General features: G+C 44.9%; 1 protein-coding gene across 3 annotated transcripts in view; it reads left to right on the forward strand.

The window, feature by feature from the left end:
• myo1b (myosin IB) overlaps positions 1–18,005 on the forward strand; it is a 294,758-nt gene that overhangs the window by 189,765 nt on the left and 86,988 nt on the right. For all 3 annotated transcript variants that reach the window (XM_078228616.1, XM_078228617.1, XM_078228615.1), the window contains exons 9-10: positions 9,920–10,023; positions 17,450–17,597. In XM_078228616.1, the coding sequence (XP_078084742.1) occupies positions 9,920–10,023; positions 17,450–17,597 (252 nt within the window). The remainder of the gene's footprint in view (positions 1–9,919; positions 10,024–17,449; positions 17,598–18,005) is intronic.

Here is an 18,005-nt window from a genome sequence, read left to right on the forward strand (position 1 = left end):
AAGTTATTCTTAATTCCTCGATAATTAATTATTCTTAATTCTAAAATCTGTCACTTTATATTTATCTGTAATGAACTACATCTGCTACCCCTTTACCTATCCTGTTAAGTCTATCTATCTAATAGTTCACTGTTTTCAATGGTATTTCTAAATGTGTTTCCAAGTAACACTGTGTGAAAGCTTTACATTGGTGTTAACAGTTCCTGAGGCTAACGTTCATGCACCGACTCTCTCAGGCCAATTTTCAGATGGTGTGAATGGGCAGTAATTGACAAAACTAACACTCCTGCAACTGCCATCTTAGATGGGAGTCCTGAGATGGACAACTAGAATTCCCTCATATTTCAGGCAGAAAACTCTTTGTAATGGAAAGGGATAGGCATGAACCTCGGGCCAGTGGTTTTAGCTGGGGGAAGGGTAATTATGAGGCTATTAGGAGAGAATTAGGAAACATAGGTTGGACTAGGAGATTACAGGGACTGGGAACGTCCGACATGTGGAGTTTTTTCAAGGAGCAGCTACTGCGAGTCTGTGATAGGTATGTCCCTGTCAGGCAAGGAGGAATTGGTAGGGCTAGGGAACCGTGGTGCACCAAAAAAGTTTCTTTGTTGGTTAAAAAGAAAAAGGAGGCTTATGTTCGGATGAGACGTGAGCACTCGGGTAGTGCACTAGAAAGCTTTAGATTGGCTAAGAGGGAGTTGAAGAGCGAGCTTAGAAGGGCTAAAAGGGGACATGAGAAGACTTTGGCGGATAGGGTTAAAGAGAATCCTAAGGCGTTCTATAGGTATGTCAAGAACAGAAGGTTGGTTAGGGCAAGTTTAGGGCCAGTTATAGATGGCAGAGGGAAGTTATGTGTGGAACCAGAGGAGATTGGTGAAGCATTGAACCAATATTTCTCTTCGGTGTTCACGCAAGGGGACATGAATATAGCTGAGGAGGACACTGGGTTGCAGGGGAGTAGAATAGACAGTATTACAGTTGATAAGGAGGATGTGCAGGATATTCTGGAGGGTCTGAAAATAGATAAATCCCCTGGTCCGGATGGGATTTATCCAAGGATTCTCTGGGAGGCAAGAGAAGTGATTGCAGAGCCTCTGGCTCTGATCTTCAGGTCGTCGTTGGCCTCTGGTATAGTACCAGAAGATTGGAGGTTAGCGAATGTTGTCCCATTGTTTAAGAAGGGGAACAGAGACTTCCCCGGGAATTATAGACCGGTGAGTCTCACTTCTGTTGTCGGCAAGATGTTGGAAAAAATTATAAGGGATAGGATTTATAGTTATTTGGAGAGTAATGAATTGATAGGTGATAGTCAGCATGGTTTTGTGGCAGGTAGGTCGTGCCTTACTAACCTTATTGAGTTTTTTGAGAAAGTGACCAAGGAGGTGGATGGGGGCAAGGCAGTGGACGTGGTATATATGGATTTTAGTAAGGCGTTTGATAAGGTTCACCATGGTAGGCTTCTGCAGAAAATGCAGATGTATGGGATTGGGGGTGATCTAGGAAATTGGATCAGGAATTGGCTAGCGGATAGGAAACAGAGGGTGGTGGTTGATAGTAAATATTCATCATGGAGTGCGGTTACAAGTGGTGTACCTCAGGGATCTGTTTTGGGGCCACTGCTGTTTGTAATATTTATTAATGATCTGGATGAGGGTATAGTTGGGTGGATTAGCAAATTTGCTGATGACACCAAAGTCGGTGGTGTGGTAGACAGTGAGGAAGGGTGTCGTAGTTTGCAGGAAGACTTAGACAGGTTGCAAAGTTGGGCCGAGAGGTGGCGGATGGAGTTTAATGCGGAGAAGTGTGAGGTAATTCACTTTGGTAGGAATAACAGATGTGTTGAGTATAGGGCTAACGGGAGGACTTTGAATAGTGTGGAGGAGCAGAGGGATCTAGGTGTATGTGTGCATAGATCCCTGAAAGTTGGGAATCAAGTAGATAAGGTTGTTAAGAAGGCATATGGTGTCTTGGCGTTTATTGGTAGGGGGATTGAATTTAGGAGTCGTAGCGTTATGTTGCAACTGTACACAACTCTGGTGCGGCCGCACTTGGAGTACTGTGTGCAGTTCTGGTCCCCACATTACAGGAAGGATGTGGAGGCTTTGGAGAGGGTGCAGAGGAGGTTTACCAGGATGTTGCCTGGTAAGGAGGGGAGATCCTATGAGGAGAGGCTGAGGGATTTGGGATTGTTTTCGCTGGAAAGGCGGCGGCTAAGAGGGGATCTTATTGAAACATATAAGATGATTAGAGGTTTAGATAGGGTGGATAGTGATAGCCTTTTTCCTCTGATGGAGAAATCCAGCACGAGGGGGCATGGCTTTAAATTGAGGGGGGGTAGTTATAGAACCGATGTCAGGGGTAGGTTCTTTACCCAGAGGGTGGTGAGGGATTGGAATGCCCTGCCAGCATCAGTTGTAAATGCGCCTAGTTTGGGGGCGTTTAAGAGATCCGTAGATAGGTTCATGGACGAAAAGAAATTGGTTTAGGTTGGAGGGTCACAGTTTTTTTTTTTAACTGGTCGGTGCAACATCGTGGGCCGAAGGGCCTGTTCTGCGCTGTAATGTTCTATGTTCTATGTTCTATGTTCTATATGTAAATTGAGGTACTTGGGACCTCAACTATAATTATCAGGAATAAGTGGACAGACTACTATCATCTACCATTTACACCAGGCAATAAGTGGCTGGTCAGCTCCTTAAAGGGATTGTTGAAAGCCACTTGGAAAACAATGCAATTTTTTTTTTAGCAGAGCTAGGAGATCAAGAATGCTCCTCTTTGGCCCACAAAAAACTCTGGCCTGCTGCCTCTCCCAGAAGCGTTCTGTGGGATTATTCCCCCTCCCTCCTCTGTTTGTCATCTCGCTCAGGGTAATCACCAACTGCCCTCCCGCAGTCAGCGAGCTTACTACTTACCAGTAAATGGAGCCCAGGTCCCTTGGTGGTAACTAATAAAGGTGTGCAGCACTTGAGAATTGGATAATCCCTTTATCCAACATGAGCAGATCTAGACATTGTGTTTTACATTTTTGCTGGTGCGATAAGTCCTAGCAATGGAGTCGAAACATAAACATTGTTTCTCTCTCTCCAGATGCTGCTGGACCTGCTGAGTTTTTTCAGCATTTTTGATTTTGTTTCAGATCTCCAGCCTCTGCAGTATTTTACTTTCGTGTAAAACCTTTTCTTCATCCACAGTTTTCATTAGAATGTACGTTATTCCATAATGAATAATCATCTCCATAATATTCAACAAGTAAACTATTTTCAGTATGGCAGTAAACTATTTTCAGTATGTAAAGAATCTCATTTAGAATATTTTGACAGATAGGATCCCATTTCCACAACTTCCACACGAGCCAGTGTTTCAGCAGCCATAGTACTTTTAACAACCCTTTTTATTTTCTTAGCTTCTCAAGCTAAATGCAACATTTCCAATTATCACCCATTCAAAATATTCTGTAATCAACTGCATAAGACACACCTAAAAATGATTAGCTTCATATTCTTCAGGCCGCTTAAGGATAAGAACTTAATGATCTGTTTGTCCTTAAAATATTCTCAACTTCAGGCTTGCATCTGCTCTAGTCTTAGTGTGTCAACCAACCAATTAAGCTTCATAATTGTTCTGTCTCTTCCTGAGATATAACGTCTCTCTAAGATGATCTACAATGATTAACCAGGATGGGTGTAACACGCTGTAAATAGTTGTTGATTTAAAAGTTATTCCTGACTTCCTTTGTGTAATATATAAACAATATATTTAAAAGTCCCATAAGCCCGATTCCCAATTTTAATTCCTACTCTAATCTTATTAGCTACTTGTCTCAAATTCTACAGTGTCACCCCATAAGAAACCATCAGCATGCATCATGAAGATGCCTGAGAGTTTTTCTTTATGGTATCAATAAACCATTGTGCACTGCGTTATTAGTTGAACACAGCCTATTTTCAGAAAAACAGGTGTCACCTAAAATGACCATACCCTGGAAGCATTGCTCAGGGCACATACAGGCATTTCCATTGCTTTCCTTATGTATCTGCTAGGTGGTTTCAGAAACACTTCTCTCTAAAAGGTTGTTCTGCAGAAATGCATCATTTATTTAAATTGATCTACATTGCCATGAATATGTAGCCAAAAATTCGATTACTTTCCTGTTGTGGGAGAGTCCACTCTTAACACTTGCATCATACAGTTGTTCTGCAAAACCCCCAACTACCAGCTTCACTTTAACCTTATAAGTTCCATCAGCCAGCAATGACTTTTTAGGAACAAATCCATTTATCTCGTAATGCTGGTTGGTTTTTATCTGGCACCTCAGAATAAACATAAAATTCTCTTCAACTGTCCAACTCTCTGGTCGGCAGCGTGAAAGGGAGGATAGGCAGGTGAAGGGGAAGGGGAGCTCTCAGACTGAAGGGTTGAGGTGTGTTTATTTTAACACAAGGAGTATAGTGAACAAAATGGATGAGCTTAGAGCGTGGATTGCTGCTTGGAAGTGTGATGTGGTGGCCATTACAGAGACTTGGTTATCTCAGGGTCAGGACTGGGTACTTCAAGTGCCGGGTTTCAGATGTTTCAGGAGGGACAGGGAAGGAGGCAAAAGAGGTGGGGGAGTGGCACTGTTGATCAGGGACAGCTGTAAAAAAAGGAAGGATTGTCTACAGAATCTCTGTGGGTGGATGTTAGGAACAGGAAGGGGTTGGTAACTTTACTGGGTGTTTTCTATAGGCCGCCCAATAGTAGCAGAGATGTGGAGGAGCAGATTGGGAAGCAGATTCTGGAGAGATGTGATAATAACAGAGTGGTCGTGATGGGAGATTTTAATTTCCCAAATATCGATTGGAATATCCCCAGGGTAAGGGATTTAGATGGAGAGGCGTTTGTTAGGTGTGTTCAGGAGAGCTTCCTGACACAGTATGTGGATAAGCCTACAAGAGGAGAGGCTGTGCTTGATTTGATATTAGGGAATGAACCTGGGCAGGTGTCAGATCTATCAGTGGAGAGCATTTTGGGGATAGTGACCATAACTCTATCTCCTTTACACTAGCATTGGAGAGAGATAGGATCAGTCAAGCTAGGAAAGTGTTTATCTGGAGTAAGGGCAACTATGATGCTATTAGGCAGGAAATTAGAGGCATAAATTGGAAGGAGGTTTTCTCAGGGAAATGTACGGAAGAAATGTGGCAAATTTTCAAGGAAAATTTGTCTGGAGCTCTGCACGGCAATGTTCCGGTGCGACAGGGGAGTTATGGTAGGTTACAGGAACCGTGGTGCATGAAAGCTGTAACGGATTTAGTCAGGAAGAAAAGAAAAGCCTACAAAAGGTTCAGGGAGCTAGGTAATGTTAGAAATCTAGAAGAGTATACGACTAGTAAGAAGGTACTAAAGAGGGAAATTAGAAGAGCCAGGAGGGGACATGAGAAGGCCTTGGCAGACAGGATAAAGGAAAACCCCAAGGCATTCTACAAGTATGTGAAGAGCAAGAGGATAAGATGTGAAGGAGTAGGACTTATCAAATGTGACGGTGGGAAAGTCTGTATTGAACTGGTTGAAATAGCAGAGGTACTCAATGAATACTTTGCTTCAGTATTCACAGTGGAAAAGGATCTTGGTAGTTGCAGCGCCGACTTGCAGTGGACTGAGAAGATTGAGCATGTGGGCATTAGGAAAGAGGATGTGTTGGAGCTGTTGAAAAGCATCAAGTTAGATAAATCGCCAGGGCCGGATGGGATGTACCCCAGGTTACTGTGGGAGGCGAGGGAAGAGATTGCTGATTCTCTGGCGATGATCTTTGCGTCGTCAATGGAGACGGGAGAGGTTCCGGAGGATTGGAGGATGGCGGCTGTGGTTCCGATATTCAAGAAAGGGAGAAGAGATAGCCCAGGAAATTATAGACCGGTGAGTCTAACCTCAGTGGTAGGTAAGTTAGAACATAGAACATAACAGCACAGAACATGCCCTTTGGCCCACGATGTTGTGCCGAGCTTTATCTGAAACCAAGATCAAGCTATCCCACTCCCTATCATCCTGGTGTGCTCCATGTGCCTATCCAATAACCGCTTAAATGTTCCTAAAGTGTCTGACTCCACTATCACTGCAGGCAGTCCATTCCACACCCCAACCACTCTCTGCGTAAAGAACCTACCTCTGATATCCTTCCTGTATCTCCCACCACGAACCCTATAGTTATGCCCCCTTGTAATAGCTCCATCCATCCGAGGAAATAGTCTTTGAACGTTCACTCTATCTATCCCCTTCATCATTTTATAAACCTCTATTAAGTCTCCCCTCAGCCTCCTCCGCTCCAGAGAGAACAGCCCTCGCTCCCTCAACCTTTCCTCATAAGACCTACCCTCCAAACCAGGCAGCATCCTGGTAAATCTCCTCTGCACTCTTTCCAGCGCTTCCACATCCTTCTGATAGTGAGGTGACCAGAACTGCACACAATATTCCAAATGTGGTCTCACCAAGGTCCTGTACAGTTGCAGCATAACCCCACGGCTCTTAAACTCCAACCCCCTGTTAATAAAAGCTAACACACTATAGGCCTTCTTCACAGTTCTATCCACTTGAGTGGCAACCTTTAGAGATCTGTGGATATGAACCCCAAGATCTCTCTGTTCCTCCAGTCTTCAGAACCCTACCTTTGACCCTGTAATCCACATTTAAATTAGTCCTACCAAAATGAATCACCTCACATTTATCAGGGTTAAACTCCATTTGCCATTTTTCAGCCCAGCTTTGCATCCTATCTATGTCTCTTTGCAGCCTACAACAGCCCTCCACCTCATCCACTACTCCACCAATCTTGGTGTCATCAGCAAATTTACTGATCCACCCTTCAGCCCCCTCCTCTAAGTCTTTAATAAAAATCACAAAGAGCAGAGGACCAAGCACTGATCCCTGCGGCACTCCGCTAGCAACCTGCCTCCAATCCGAAAATTTTCCATCCACCACCACCCTCTGTCTTCGATCAGACATGATGTGGAGATGCCGGCGTTGGACTGGGGTAAGCACAGTAAGAAGTCTCACAACACCAGGTTAAAGTCATAGAATCATAGAAACCCTACAGTGCAGAAGGAGGCCATTTGGCCTATCAAGTCTGCATCGACCACAATCCCACCCAGGCCCTACCCCCACATATTTACCTGCTAATCCCTCTAACCTACGCATCTCAGGACTCTAAAGGGCAATTTTTAACCTGGCCAATCAACCTAACCCGCACATCTTTGGACTGTGGGAGGAAACCGGAGCACCCGGAGGAAACCCACGCAGACACGAGGAGAATGTGCAAACTCCACACAGACAGTGACCCGAGCTGGGAATCGAACCCGGGACCCTGGAGCTGTGAAGCAGTAGTGCTAACCACTGTGCTACCGTGCCGCCATCGTCAGATCTGACGAAGGGGCAGCGCTCCGAAAGCTTATGGTATTTGCTACCAAATAAACCTGTTGGACTTTAACCTGGTGTTGTGAGACTTCTTACTTCGATCAGACAGCCAGTTACCTATCCAATCGGCCAACTTTCCCTCTATCCCACACCTCCTCACTTTCATCATAAGCCGACCATGGGGGACCTTATCAAACGCCTTACTAAAATCCATGTATATGACATCAACTGCCCTACCTTCATCAACACACTTAGTTACCTCCTCAAAAAATTCCATCAAATTTGTGAGGCACGACTTGCCCTTCACGAATCCGTGCTGACTATCCCGGATTAATCCGCATCTTTCTAAATGGTCGTAAATCCCATCTCTAAGGACCTTTTCCATCAATTTACCAACCACCGAAGTAAGACTAACCGGTCTATAATTACCAGGGTCATTTCTATTCCCTTTCTTAAACAGAGGAACAACATTTGCCATTCTCCAGTCCTCTGGCACTATCCCCGTGGACAGCGAGGACCCAAAGATCAAAGCCAAAGGCTCTGCAATCTCATCCCTTGCCTCCCAAAGAATCCTAGGATACATTTCATCAGGCTCAGGGGACTTATCGACCTTCAGTTTATTCAAAACTGCCAGGACATCCTCCCTCCGAACATCTATTTCCTCCAGCCTATTAGCCTGTAACACCTTCTCTTCCTCAAAAACGTGGCCCCTCTCCTTGGTGAACACTGAACACTGAAGAAAAGTATTCATTCATCACCTCGCCTATCTCTACTGACTCCATACACAAGTTCCCACTACTGTCCTTGACCGGCCCTAACCTCACCCTGGTCATTTTTTTATTCCTCACATAAGAGTAAAAAGCCTTGGGGTTTTCCTTGATCCGACCCGCCAAGGACTTCTCGTGTCCCCTCCTTGCTCTCCTAAGCCCCTTTTTCAGCTCATTCCTTGCTAACTTGTAACCCTCAATCGAGCCATCTGAACCTTGTTTCCTCATCCCTACATAAGCTTCCCTCTTCCTTTTCACAAGACATTCCACCTCTTTCGTGAACTATGGTTCCCTCTGTTGATGGAGAAGATCCTGAGAGGCAGGATTTATGAACATTTGGAAAGGAATAGTATGATCAGAAGTAGCCAGCACGGCTTTGTCCGAGGCAGATCATGCCTTACGAGTCTGATTGAGTTTTTTGAAGATGTGACTAGACACTTATTCCTTTCTCAAATACTATTGCTAAAGGGATTGTCTGTTGTGGTATTCATGATCCTGATACTCAGACTTCCGTACATTTGTTTAAATTCATTAGCAAATTGTCAGTCAGAAACTTTTGTCTTCCTATCCAGACTGTTCTGTTTATGATAATTCTTTTGTCTTTGCTATGTATTATTGTAGAGCTACTAAATCTTGTAGCCATGTCAACAAAATATAGAATGAAAGTATTTCTCGCTTTATCCCATATCTTTGGGTCAATGGTAACAGCCTTGTTGAAATTTCATGCCAATGGAAAGGATGCGGCAATGTCCACTGAAACTTTTTACAAATTTCACAATTCTCTCCAATCTCCTCCATTAGCTCATAAATTCTTTCTCAACCATACCTGCATTTGTCAGCAGGAGTTTTAACCATTGACAGCGAGGATGAACGAATTGTCTATAACTTTAAGACAATTCATTATTTTTTTCTTTCTTGTCTTGATCACCTGATGCCTGTGTGACACTGATGAGAAACATCAGGCTTTGCTATGGGTTCACAATAATGACCTGACTGCATGAACAGATCAGCTGATTTTCCGAAGTACTGCCTGGATGAATGCAGCTCCAACAGCACCCAAGAAGTTCAACACCAACCAGGACAGAGCAGCCCACTTGACTGGCACTCCATCCACTAACTTAAACATTCATTCCCTCCACCACTGACGCACAGTGACAGCAGCGTGTACATCTACAAGATGCACTTCAGCAACAACCCAAGGATCTTTAGATCTGCTATCTCTGTTATCTAGAAGGACAAGGGCAACAGATGCATGGGGACACGACCATTTGTTCCCTCCAAGCTGCCCACTATCCTGACTTGGAAATATATCACCGTTCCTTCACTGTTGCTGGGTCAAAATCCTGCAACTCCTAACAGCACTCTTGGGGTGACTACACTACATGGAAAGCAGCGGTGTCAAGAAGGCAGTTCAGCACCACCTTTTCAAGGACAATCAGACTCGGGTTACAAGTGCTGGCCTGACTAGCAATACTCACATTTTGTGAAAGAATAACTTTTTATAATCATTACAGCTGCCAATTATTCTGCTGTATTCGTGAATATTTGAAAGTAAAGGTAAACTCCTTAATCATAAGGGATACCAGATCTCCTTCAAGAAGAGATTGGTGATCCTAAACCCAAATGAATATCCAAAGCAACCCAAAATTTCAGCTGGCGTGGACAGGCAACATCCAAATGACAAATAAAGGAACACTGCGATAATGTAAATGCTTTGAAAGATCGGAATTTTACTATCCTGTATTATATTAACTTTTCTCCTCCAGAACGATTGAAGCTTGAACGGGAATTCAATCAATACAACTACTTGGGTCTGGATTCGGCTAAAGTGAATGGGGTCGATGATGCTGCCAATTTCAGAACTGTCAAGGTAAGATGCTTGGGATTGTGGGGAATAAATTGAAATGTTATAACCATTATAACATGCATTCACTGGAATGATGCATCTCTCTAGGCAATAATCCCACTGAAGGATTCAGATAAACTGTGAGAACAAAGTCCTGGAATTCTTCTTTTATTTCTTCTAGTTATCTATATTTAAATGAAATGGTCTCTTGTAACATTGCGCACAATGGGTGGGATTTTCCACGCATGATTCATGGTGACGGAGGTGGCCTGCCATTGGCCAGTGGTGGGATCTTCTGGTTCTGCTGTTGTCAATGGGTTTCCCGCTGAATGCACTCCTCACCACTGAGAAACCCGTGGTGAGGGAATGCCACTGGTGGGGCCGGAAGGTCCTGCTGGAAAATTCCAGCCAATATGTTGGTGAATATGGCCACTTTTTTTTTTACCTGTCTCGGTTGACATCAAGTTACTGTTTCTCTTTCTCCCTCTCTCCTCATGTCTTTCCCAATAACTTTTTCCTTCTCTGTTTCCTCTTGCTTCTTTGTCTTTTTATTTTCTCTCCTTTCAGATGAGAGTTGGAACATGGTCCAGCGTTATGTAGCCAGGAAAGGAATCATTAACTAACACTCCAAAGATGCGCGAGTTAGGTTGATTGACCATGGCAAATTGCCCCTTAGCGTCAGGGGGAATTAGCAGGGTAAATACGTGGGGTTACGGGGCCTGGGTGAGATTGTAGTTGGTGCAGGCTCGATGGGCCGAATGGCTTCCATCTGCACTGTCGTGATGCTATGCTTCTAACCGCTCTCGGCAGCATAGGAGAATGAAGGTTATAGGGAGAATGTGGCCCTTGGTGACTCCCTTTCCGTCACGTTCTTAACTACTTGTGCTCCTCCTATTCCTATTGTAACCCCATGCCTTCATCTTTCCACTAGCCTTTTCCTATCTTGCCACCTTCCACACTCCTAATGTTGCCCCTACCTCTTTTTCAATGGACTACTTGCCCTCCATTCTTCCCTTCCTGTTGCTCCACTATCACACACGTCACTATTAACCCTCATTCAGTACTTGCTCCATCACTCCTCCTTGCTTGCTCCAAAAATGCATAGGAAGATTCTGGGATCCCTCACCTAAACAATTTCTCCCCCTGTTTCCTGTTGTCACTTTCTATCTGATTCCCTCGGAAGCTTGAAATGGTTTAAAAATTTAACTTGTTAATTTATTAAACCCAATTACCTGGGAATTGTTGTAGTGCTAGTAGTGGCCTAGTCTTTGTGGGCTCAAATCTCAAATCAACTTCATAGTAAGGCCTGAAGCCCAATATCTGGACAGCTTTAGACCACATGATTGAGGCACGAGGCTGAGAGAATGGATCCAGCACTCTGTTCACTGCACCAAAATTTCTGGTCCCCTCTCTTCCTCTCTTTCTCTCTCTCTCTCTCACTCATTATTAGTGAATTGCAGGTGGGATAGTTATTGTGCTTCAAAATGCAGTGCCTTTTTGAAAATTGAAGCAATTAAATGGAAGATACAGCCTTCCCTCTTGTTTTCTCTCCCTCTGATCCCTGTGTCTCTCTGAATTGAATGCCTGCGTGTGTGTGTGTGCCTTTCTCCCTCTTCTGAACGCATTTTCTTGAGTTCATAGAACATGAAACAAAACCTTCAGTCGGTGTGTATGGTCAGAGCACTGTCAGTAGCTGAGCAATGGGTCTGATGTCTGTTCCTCATGTCTCAGGGTATCGGTGGAGAATGGGGTGGAGACAGACAGACATACAGCTGTTGGTGCTGCTGGACAGTTTGTCGAACTGGGAGAAGGAGAAACCTCGTTCCTCTCTCTAGCCCAGCACAATCTTTCTCATTAAAGGGGACGAGTCGACCCAGATGATGCAGCATCGCTGAGGTTCTGGCAGTGGAAGGGAAGAACTTTGTGGCATTGGCAGGGCCTCAATCATTTTGGTCTCAAGCCATCAGCAACGGGCAAAGGTGGGCCTACTTGACCTGGTCTTGTGCACCTCGAGTTTAAATGCCCCCTGTTGTTTCTTGCTGGAATATGTTTCCACAGCTGCCATATAACCAGGCGTTCAAATCATCTCCTGAATATGGCAGTGAAAACAAAACTAATTAACCCAGTTGGTCTTTAGGCTGAGGGTTTACAGTGAACTTGCATCTACTTTGAATGTGCTGAATTGCTTCAGCTAGCAGCTGGTCGTGTAGGCAAACTGGTTTATACTCGCTCTGCTGTTACTGATGAAGGTGCTTAGACAGCTTTACATGTCCAAAGTGGTTGTTCAAGGAAAACATGTTGTGATGCCAAAAATGCAGGTCTCAGGTAGCCATACACGGGAGCATTTTCACTCTATGCTTGCTTTGAGTTTGATAAATTTAGCTTCTAAGTCACTGGAACTGCGAAGCTACAGAATATTTTATTTTGGAGAATGCCCCCCCTCCCCCCACCGTTTGTACTAACTGCAACTGACAATGCAACTTGAAATGCTAAAATGAAAATAAGCTGCTTAAACTTTTGAACAATGGTTGTGTGCACTTACAGCTCTAAAATAAAGTACATTAAGTAAGGTCATAGAATAGAATCATAGAATCCCTACAATGCAAAAGGAGGCCATTCAGCTCATCGAGTCTGCACCGATTGCAATCCCACCCAGACCCTACACCCATAACCCCATGTATTTACCCCGCTTGTCCCCCTGACACTAAGGGGCAATTTAAGCATGGCCAATCCACCTAACCCACACATCTTTGGACTGTGGGGGAAAAAAACCAGAGCACCCGGAGGAAACCCACGCATTCACGGGGAGAACCTGCAGACTCCACATAGACAATGACCCAAGCTGGGAATCGAACACAGGACATGTGAGGCAGCAATGCTAACCACTGTGCCACCATGCCACCCATCCGACAGAACCAGTACAGCAAAAGTAACAATCATTTCACCATTTTAACTAAGGTTATCGTGTACTGAGTTCTGTTCAATTGCCAGTATTGACCATCTGTGGGCAAACTATAAGATTTCAAAGGAATATCCACTCCAAAAATAAATTGAGAGATGTCCCACTTCTACTTGTAAAATAAACACTTATGCTGAAGTGATCAGGAAGTTACTGTGGGGAAGATATAGTTACAATCCCGTCCACCGTCCTCAAATGGCACAGTCTGTATAGATACTGATCATCACTGCATCTCTTCAAAATGCATTGTTCAAGCTCAAAACAACAGATTTTAAAAACTGGATAGCAGCAGCAATCATGGGGGTGATTCTTTTGTAGCGCAGCAGGCTGGGAGACTCTAGTAAAGGCCATTTCACGGGCTCCCCGCTGTGTCTCCGGCAGCCGGATTTCCAGCATTGTGCCGGAAATCGGCGTGGAGCTGCATACATTATTTAACTTCTGATTTGAATACAATTTAAATATCATTAGCAGGCCCATTAGCATCCCCCGCCCCCCCCCCCGCCAGGAGGGCTCAATCCAGTGGGATTTAGTATTGCTCCCCACTTGCAGGAAGCTGGCAACCCAACCCTGCTGAAGTGAAGGGGGGGGGGGCCATCGAGGCCCCCCTGAGGGCCGGGGGATGGGTGCACCCTGGGCATTGCCACCTTGGCAATGCCAGCTTAGGCCCATTGGCAGTGCCAATGCCCAGGTGGCACCTTAGCACTGCCCACCGGGCATCAGGCAGTGCCATGGGTGCGGGGCCCTCTGGGGTGGCATCTCAATGCCAATCTGCAATTGGGCTGCATGACGGAGGGAGGTCCTCAATTGGGGCTGCCATTGGGGTTGGGGGGTGGGGGGGGGTCAGGATACCAGAGCTGCAGGGGGTATGGAGAACATTGAGGTGGGCTGGGAGCAGGGTGGGGAGGGAGTGGCGGGGAGTTTGAGGCTGCCCGGGCCAGCGCTCGGTCCGTGTGGGGGTTGGAGGGGCAGCGCTATGAGGTTGCCGTGCTGATCAGCAGCGGGGCCACTGCACATGCACCATCTCCGCTCTGATAGTTCGGTGCATGAGCAGTGCCCGCTCAGCGCTATGCTGCCGGCCTCTCCAGCCCTGCCCACTGATTTTTGGACTGATTTACGCTAGTGCACTCTGCAGTGCACAGTGTGGGAGATTCATTTTGAAACTCCCGTTGATAAAGTCAGCGGGATTTACTCCAGTTTTTACTCAAATTCGACACTATTGTATTTTTGGGAGAATCGCCTCCCATGTCTCTGTAACTTCTCCACAAAATCTTCTCTACTTTTTCTTGCCTGAAGGCATCAACTCCTTGTTGATCTCCTCACAAATACACGTCAATCAGTTGATGGTGATCAGAGCAGCGATAACAGCCAGTTTCCCACTCACTAACTGGACTGCAGCTGTTCAAGATGAAGACCCACCACCACCTTCCTAACTGCAAATAGATGATGGGCAATAAATACCAGCTTTGCCAGTGATACCCCTGTCCTGAGTATGAAAATGTTAGAAGGAAAACCAGATGATCTAAGAACAATTGTCACTATTGCCACAGCTAAGATCAGCACAGAATGGAAAGCAAGCATGGGAACTCCATGTTTTGCAAGGCTCATGCCCACTGCGTGCATACCCTAGACTCACAGAGTGGAATTCCCCCACCAGCGAGAAAGTTAAAGTTTATTTATTAGTCGTAAGTGAGGCTTACATTGACACTGCAATGAAGTTACTGTGAAATTCCCCATGTCGCCACATTCCGGCACCTGTTCGGGTCAATGCACCTAACCAGCACGTCTTTCAGACTGTGGGAGGAAACCGGAACACCTGGAAACCCACGCAGACACGGGGAGAATTTGCAAACTCCACACAGACAGTGACCCAAGCTGGGAATCGAACCCGGGTCGCTGGCGCTGTGAGGCAGCAGTGCTAACCACTATGCCACCGGAAAGCACACCGGTCCAGAACACGTCTGGGCCAACATGATGTGTAAAAGTTGGAACTTGCCTGAGGAAGACATAGGGTATGCATCTGGTGATAAGTCTGTGCAGAGGGGGGGTCGGAGAGGCAGCATTGCAGGGTCACGGGGCTGGCCAGTGATTGGGAGGCCGGCAGTGCGGGGCCGATCTCTGCCAGTGATCCTGGACACTGGAACACTACAGGACTGGGTTGGGGGGAGCATCTACCAGGTGGATCTTCCAGCTTTAGCGTCAACAAGGAAATTTATCCTCCAGCCCCGGGCTGCTCCTGGAGTTCCACCTCCTTTTTCAGGAGGTCCATCTTCTTTCCTCAGTGATGTTGGACACCTTTTAAATATGGTACCAAGACATGATTGTGGGACGCACACCTTCAAGCCTGCCCTGTTACAGAAAATAGCACAAAACTCCCCCCGGATGCATAATTAATTATGCCGGGGATGAAGATATGGTGTAATTTCCTCTCACTCTCCACCGTGGGAAACACTCCTGGACCCCGCCTACTCCATGGGACTTAGTCCCAGAAGGGAGAATTCCTCCCATACTGTGGGAGGCTCCAAAATCTTAGTCCCGATCAAATTTATCAACTCTCCATGTAATACATTATCAAACTGGATTTGAATAGATAGTTTTAAAATATATTTCTACAATTTAACTCCTAATTCAGAAAGTGCATAGAATCATACAACACCAAAGGAGACCATTGTGCCTGTGCTTGTTCTTTGAAGGTCTATCTAATTAGTCCCACCCCTTGCTGTTTCTTCATACTCCTGCTAATTTAGCAATACACAAAATGTAGCAAGTTATAAAAATGCAACCCCTCTCCCATTACCCCACTTGCTTAAACAAAAAATCCCTTACTAAATACGAGTATGAGTTTCCAGTGAATATTTTGATTTGGGTTTTCTGTTGCATACACTTGGTCAGTCATGTGAGTTGATGTCAATAAATAAGGGACCTAACCTTTGTCTAACCAGAAATAAACTCCAAAAATATGAACTTCATGCAAAGTTCTACTGCTTTCTAAAATACACTTGAGATTTATCTAATTTAATTTTGGCTTGTTTACAGCACCTTTAGGAGTTAGAGCTTTATGGTCTGAACTTTCACTGTGCTCCTCGATCTCTGAGTTGAGTGGGTATTTCCATATTCTCCTTGTTCCTGGCTTCTTACTTGATCTCTCCTTAAAATCATTCCAAATGTATTTTTATTGGGAAGCTAATTTCAGGAATGATGGATGACTTTCTGTGGCACTCTCTGATGTTTTTCTCAGCAATAATAGAAATTTCTGGTTTCTGCTGCATTAATGAGAAAAAGGGTGGAAGCTGGAGGGTCCTGTGTCCCAGGCTGACTGATGGGGCTGCAGGGGAGGACAGCAAGACCACGTTTGTGTCAATCTATAGATGTGATTCTGCGATTGGGCCCAACTCTCTAAACAATCTGGAGTGTGCTAATTACACTGAAAACCAATTTGAGATTATCAGTCCGACACAGTGTGACTCAGTTACATGTGGTAGAAGCCATATCTATTCTCACACCTTTGCAGACAGAAGGAGCATGTCTATGCATTGCGCCTTCCCAACTAAACAAAATCTTGATAGACAGCCAATACTTGATTCATTCCCCATGGAAATGCCTTCACCAATCAGTCGATCTGCCTTATTTGAACAAATGCCTGACAGTTAACTGCTTCCTGCTCATTCTCCGAGGCAATGCCTGTACCAATCAGAGTCCACTTGCCAACCAAATGGCACACTCTTCTCATGCAGTATAAGTTGTTCCCTTTATTGTTGGTAATCTTGCAAATCTGTCCTGGTGAGTAAACGGCGAATGGCTTCGACAGCATGTTTTCAACACTATGCAAGTTTGTATACCTGACACAGAAGTGTTTATAATGATAGGGTAATGGAATGATAGGTAGTTAAATGATACAATGTTCTTTTATCTGTCAATAGGTAACACAGCAGTTCTATTTAATGATGCTTTTTTTAAAGTAACAAAATGCTGCAAGATGGGATGAATAATGCTTCCTACGTACAGTAATAGGATATGGATTAGGAAGTGATGCCTGAGATCTGCATCCCTTCTTTCTTTCTCGGTTTGGCTGCACATGACCTTTTGATGTCCAAAAATGTATTGATGTAAGCTTGTCCAACCAGCAGCAGGAGACATTGTTACCAGGTGCACAGCAAATTTATTCTCACCAAGCTTTTTAGGACAATTTTAAATGCATTGGGAATTTAACATCTGGAAGCTAAATACAAAGATTGCGTTAGTCCCAGGAGACTATCTAAATTTTACATCTGTTTTAGCACAGTAAATTGCAGGGAATTGCAAACATCGGGGCAAAGTCCAACATGTCTGGATGCAATGAACCATCTCCTATCTTAATTACAGGTGTGAGAAAACACTTTCCAATTATCATTATCGGGCTGAGACAGGCCATTTATAGCCCTCCTTCTGACGCATGTCTTTGAGTCTGCACTTCTAATAATTCTCCCGCTCTCTGCTCTTTCTCCCCTCCTGCAGAACGCCATGCAGATTGTTGGTTTCATGGACGATGAAGTAGAGTTAGTCCTGGAGGTGGTGGCTGCAGTGCTGAAGCTGGGAAATATTGAATTCAAGCCAGAGTCTCGAGTTAATGGCTTAGATGAGAGCCGCATCCAAGACAAAAATGGTAGGAGCAGTGGTGCCAACCCCTGCCCAGACTTTGGAATACAGTAAGCATTTTAACAACACCAGGTTAAAATCCTACAGGTTTATTTGATACCAAATATACCTGTTGGACTTTAACCTGGTGTTGTTAAAACGCTTACTGTGTTTACCCCAGTCCAACGCCGGCATCTCCACATCAGACTTTGGAATGCAATGTTCATGTCAATTTTTATCTTCTCCCAGTATCATACCATTGTGAAAGGGGAAACTCCTTCTTAGCTTCTTCTGAGGGTTAAGCGGTTACGGAGGGCAGAATTTTGGGAGGTGCGAAGGGTGTCGGCCACCAGCTGAAGAGTCAGTGAGATTCCTACAACAACCCTTTTCGGAAGGCCCACCACATCATTTACGAATCAGCCATTTAACAGGCCAG

This window comes from Mustelus asterias, chromosome 14 (assembly GCF_964213995.1).
Source record: "Mustelus asterias chromosome 14, sMusAst1.hap1.1, whole genome shotgun sequence".
In the NCBI taxonomy this organism is placed as follows: Eukaryota; Metazoa; Chordata; class Chondrichthyes; order Carcharhiniformes; family Triakidae; genus Mustelus; species Mustelus asterias.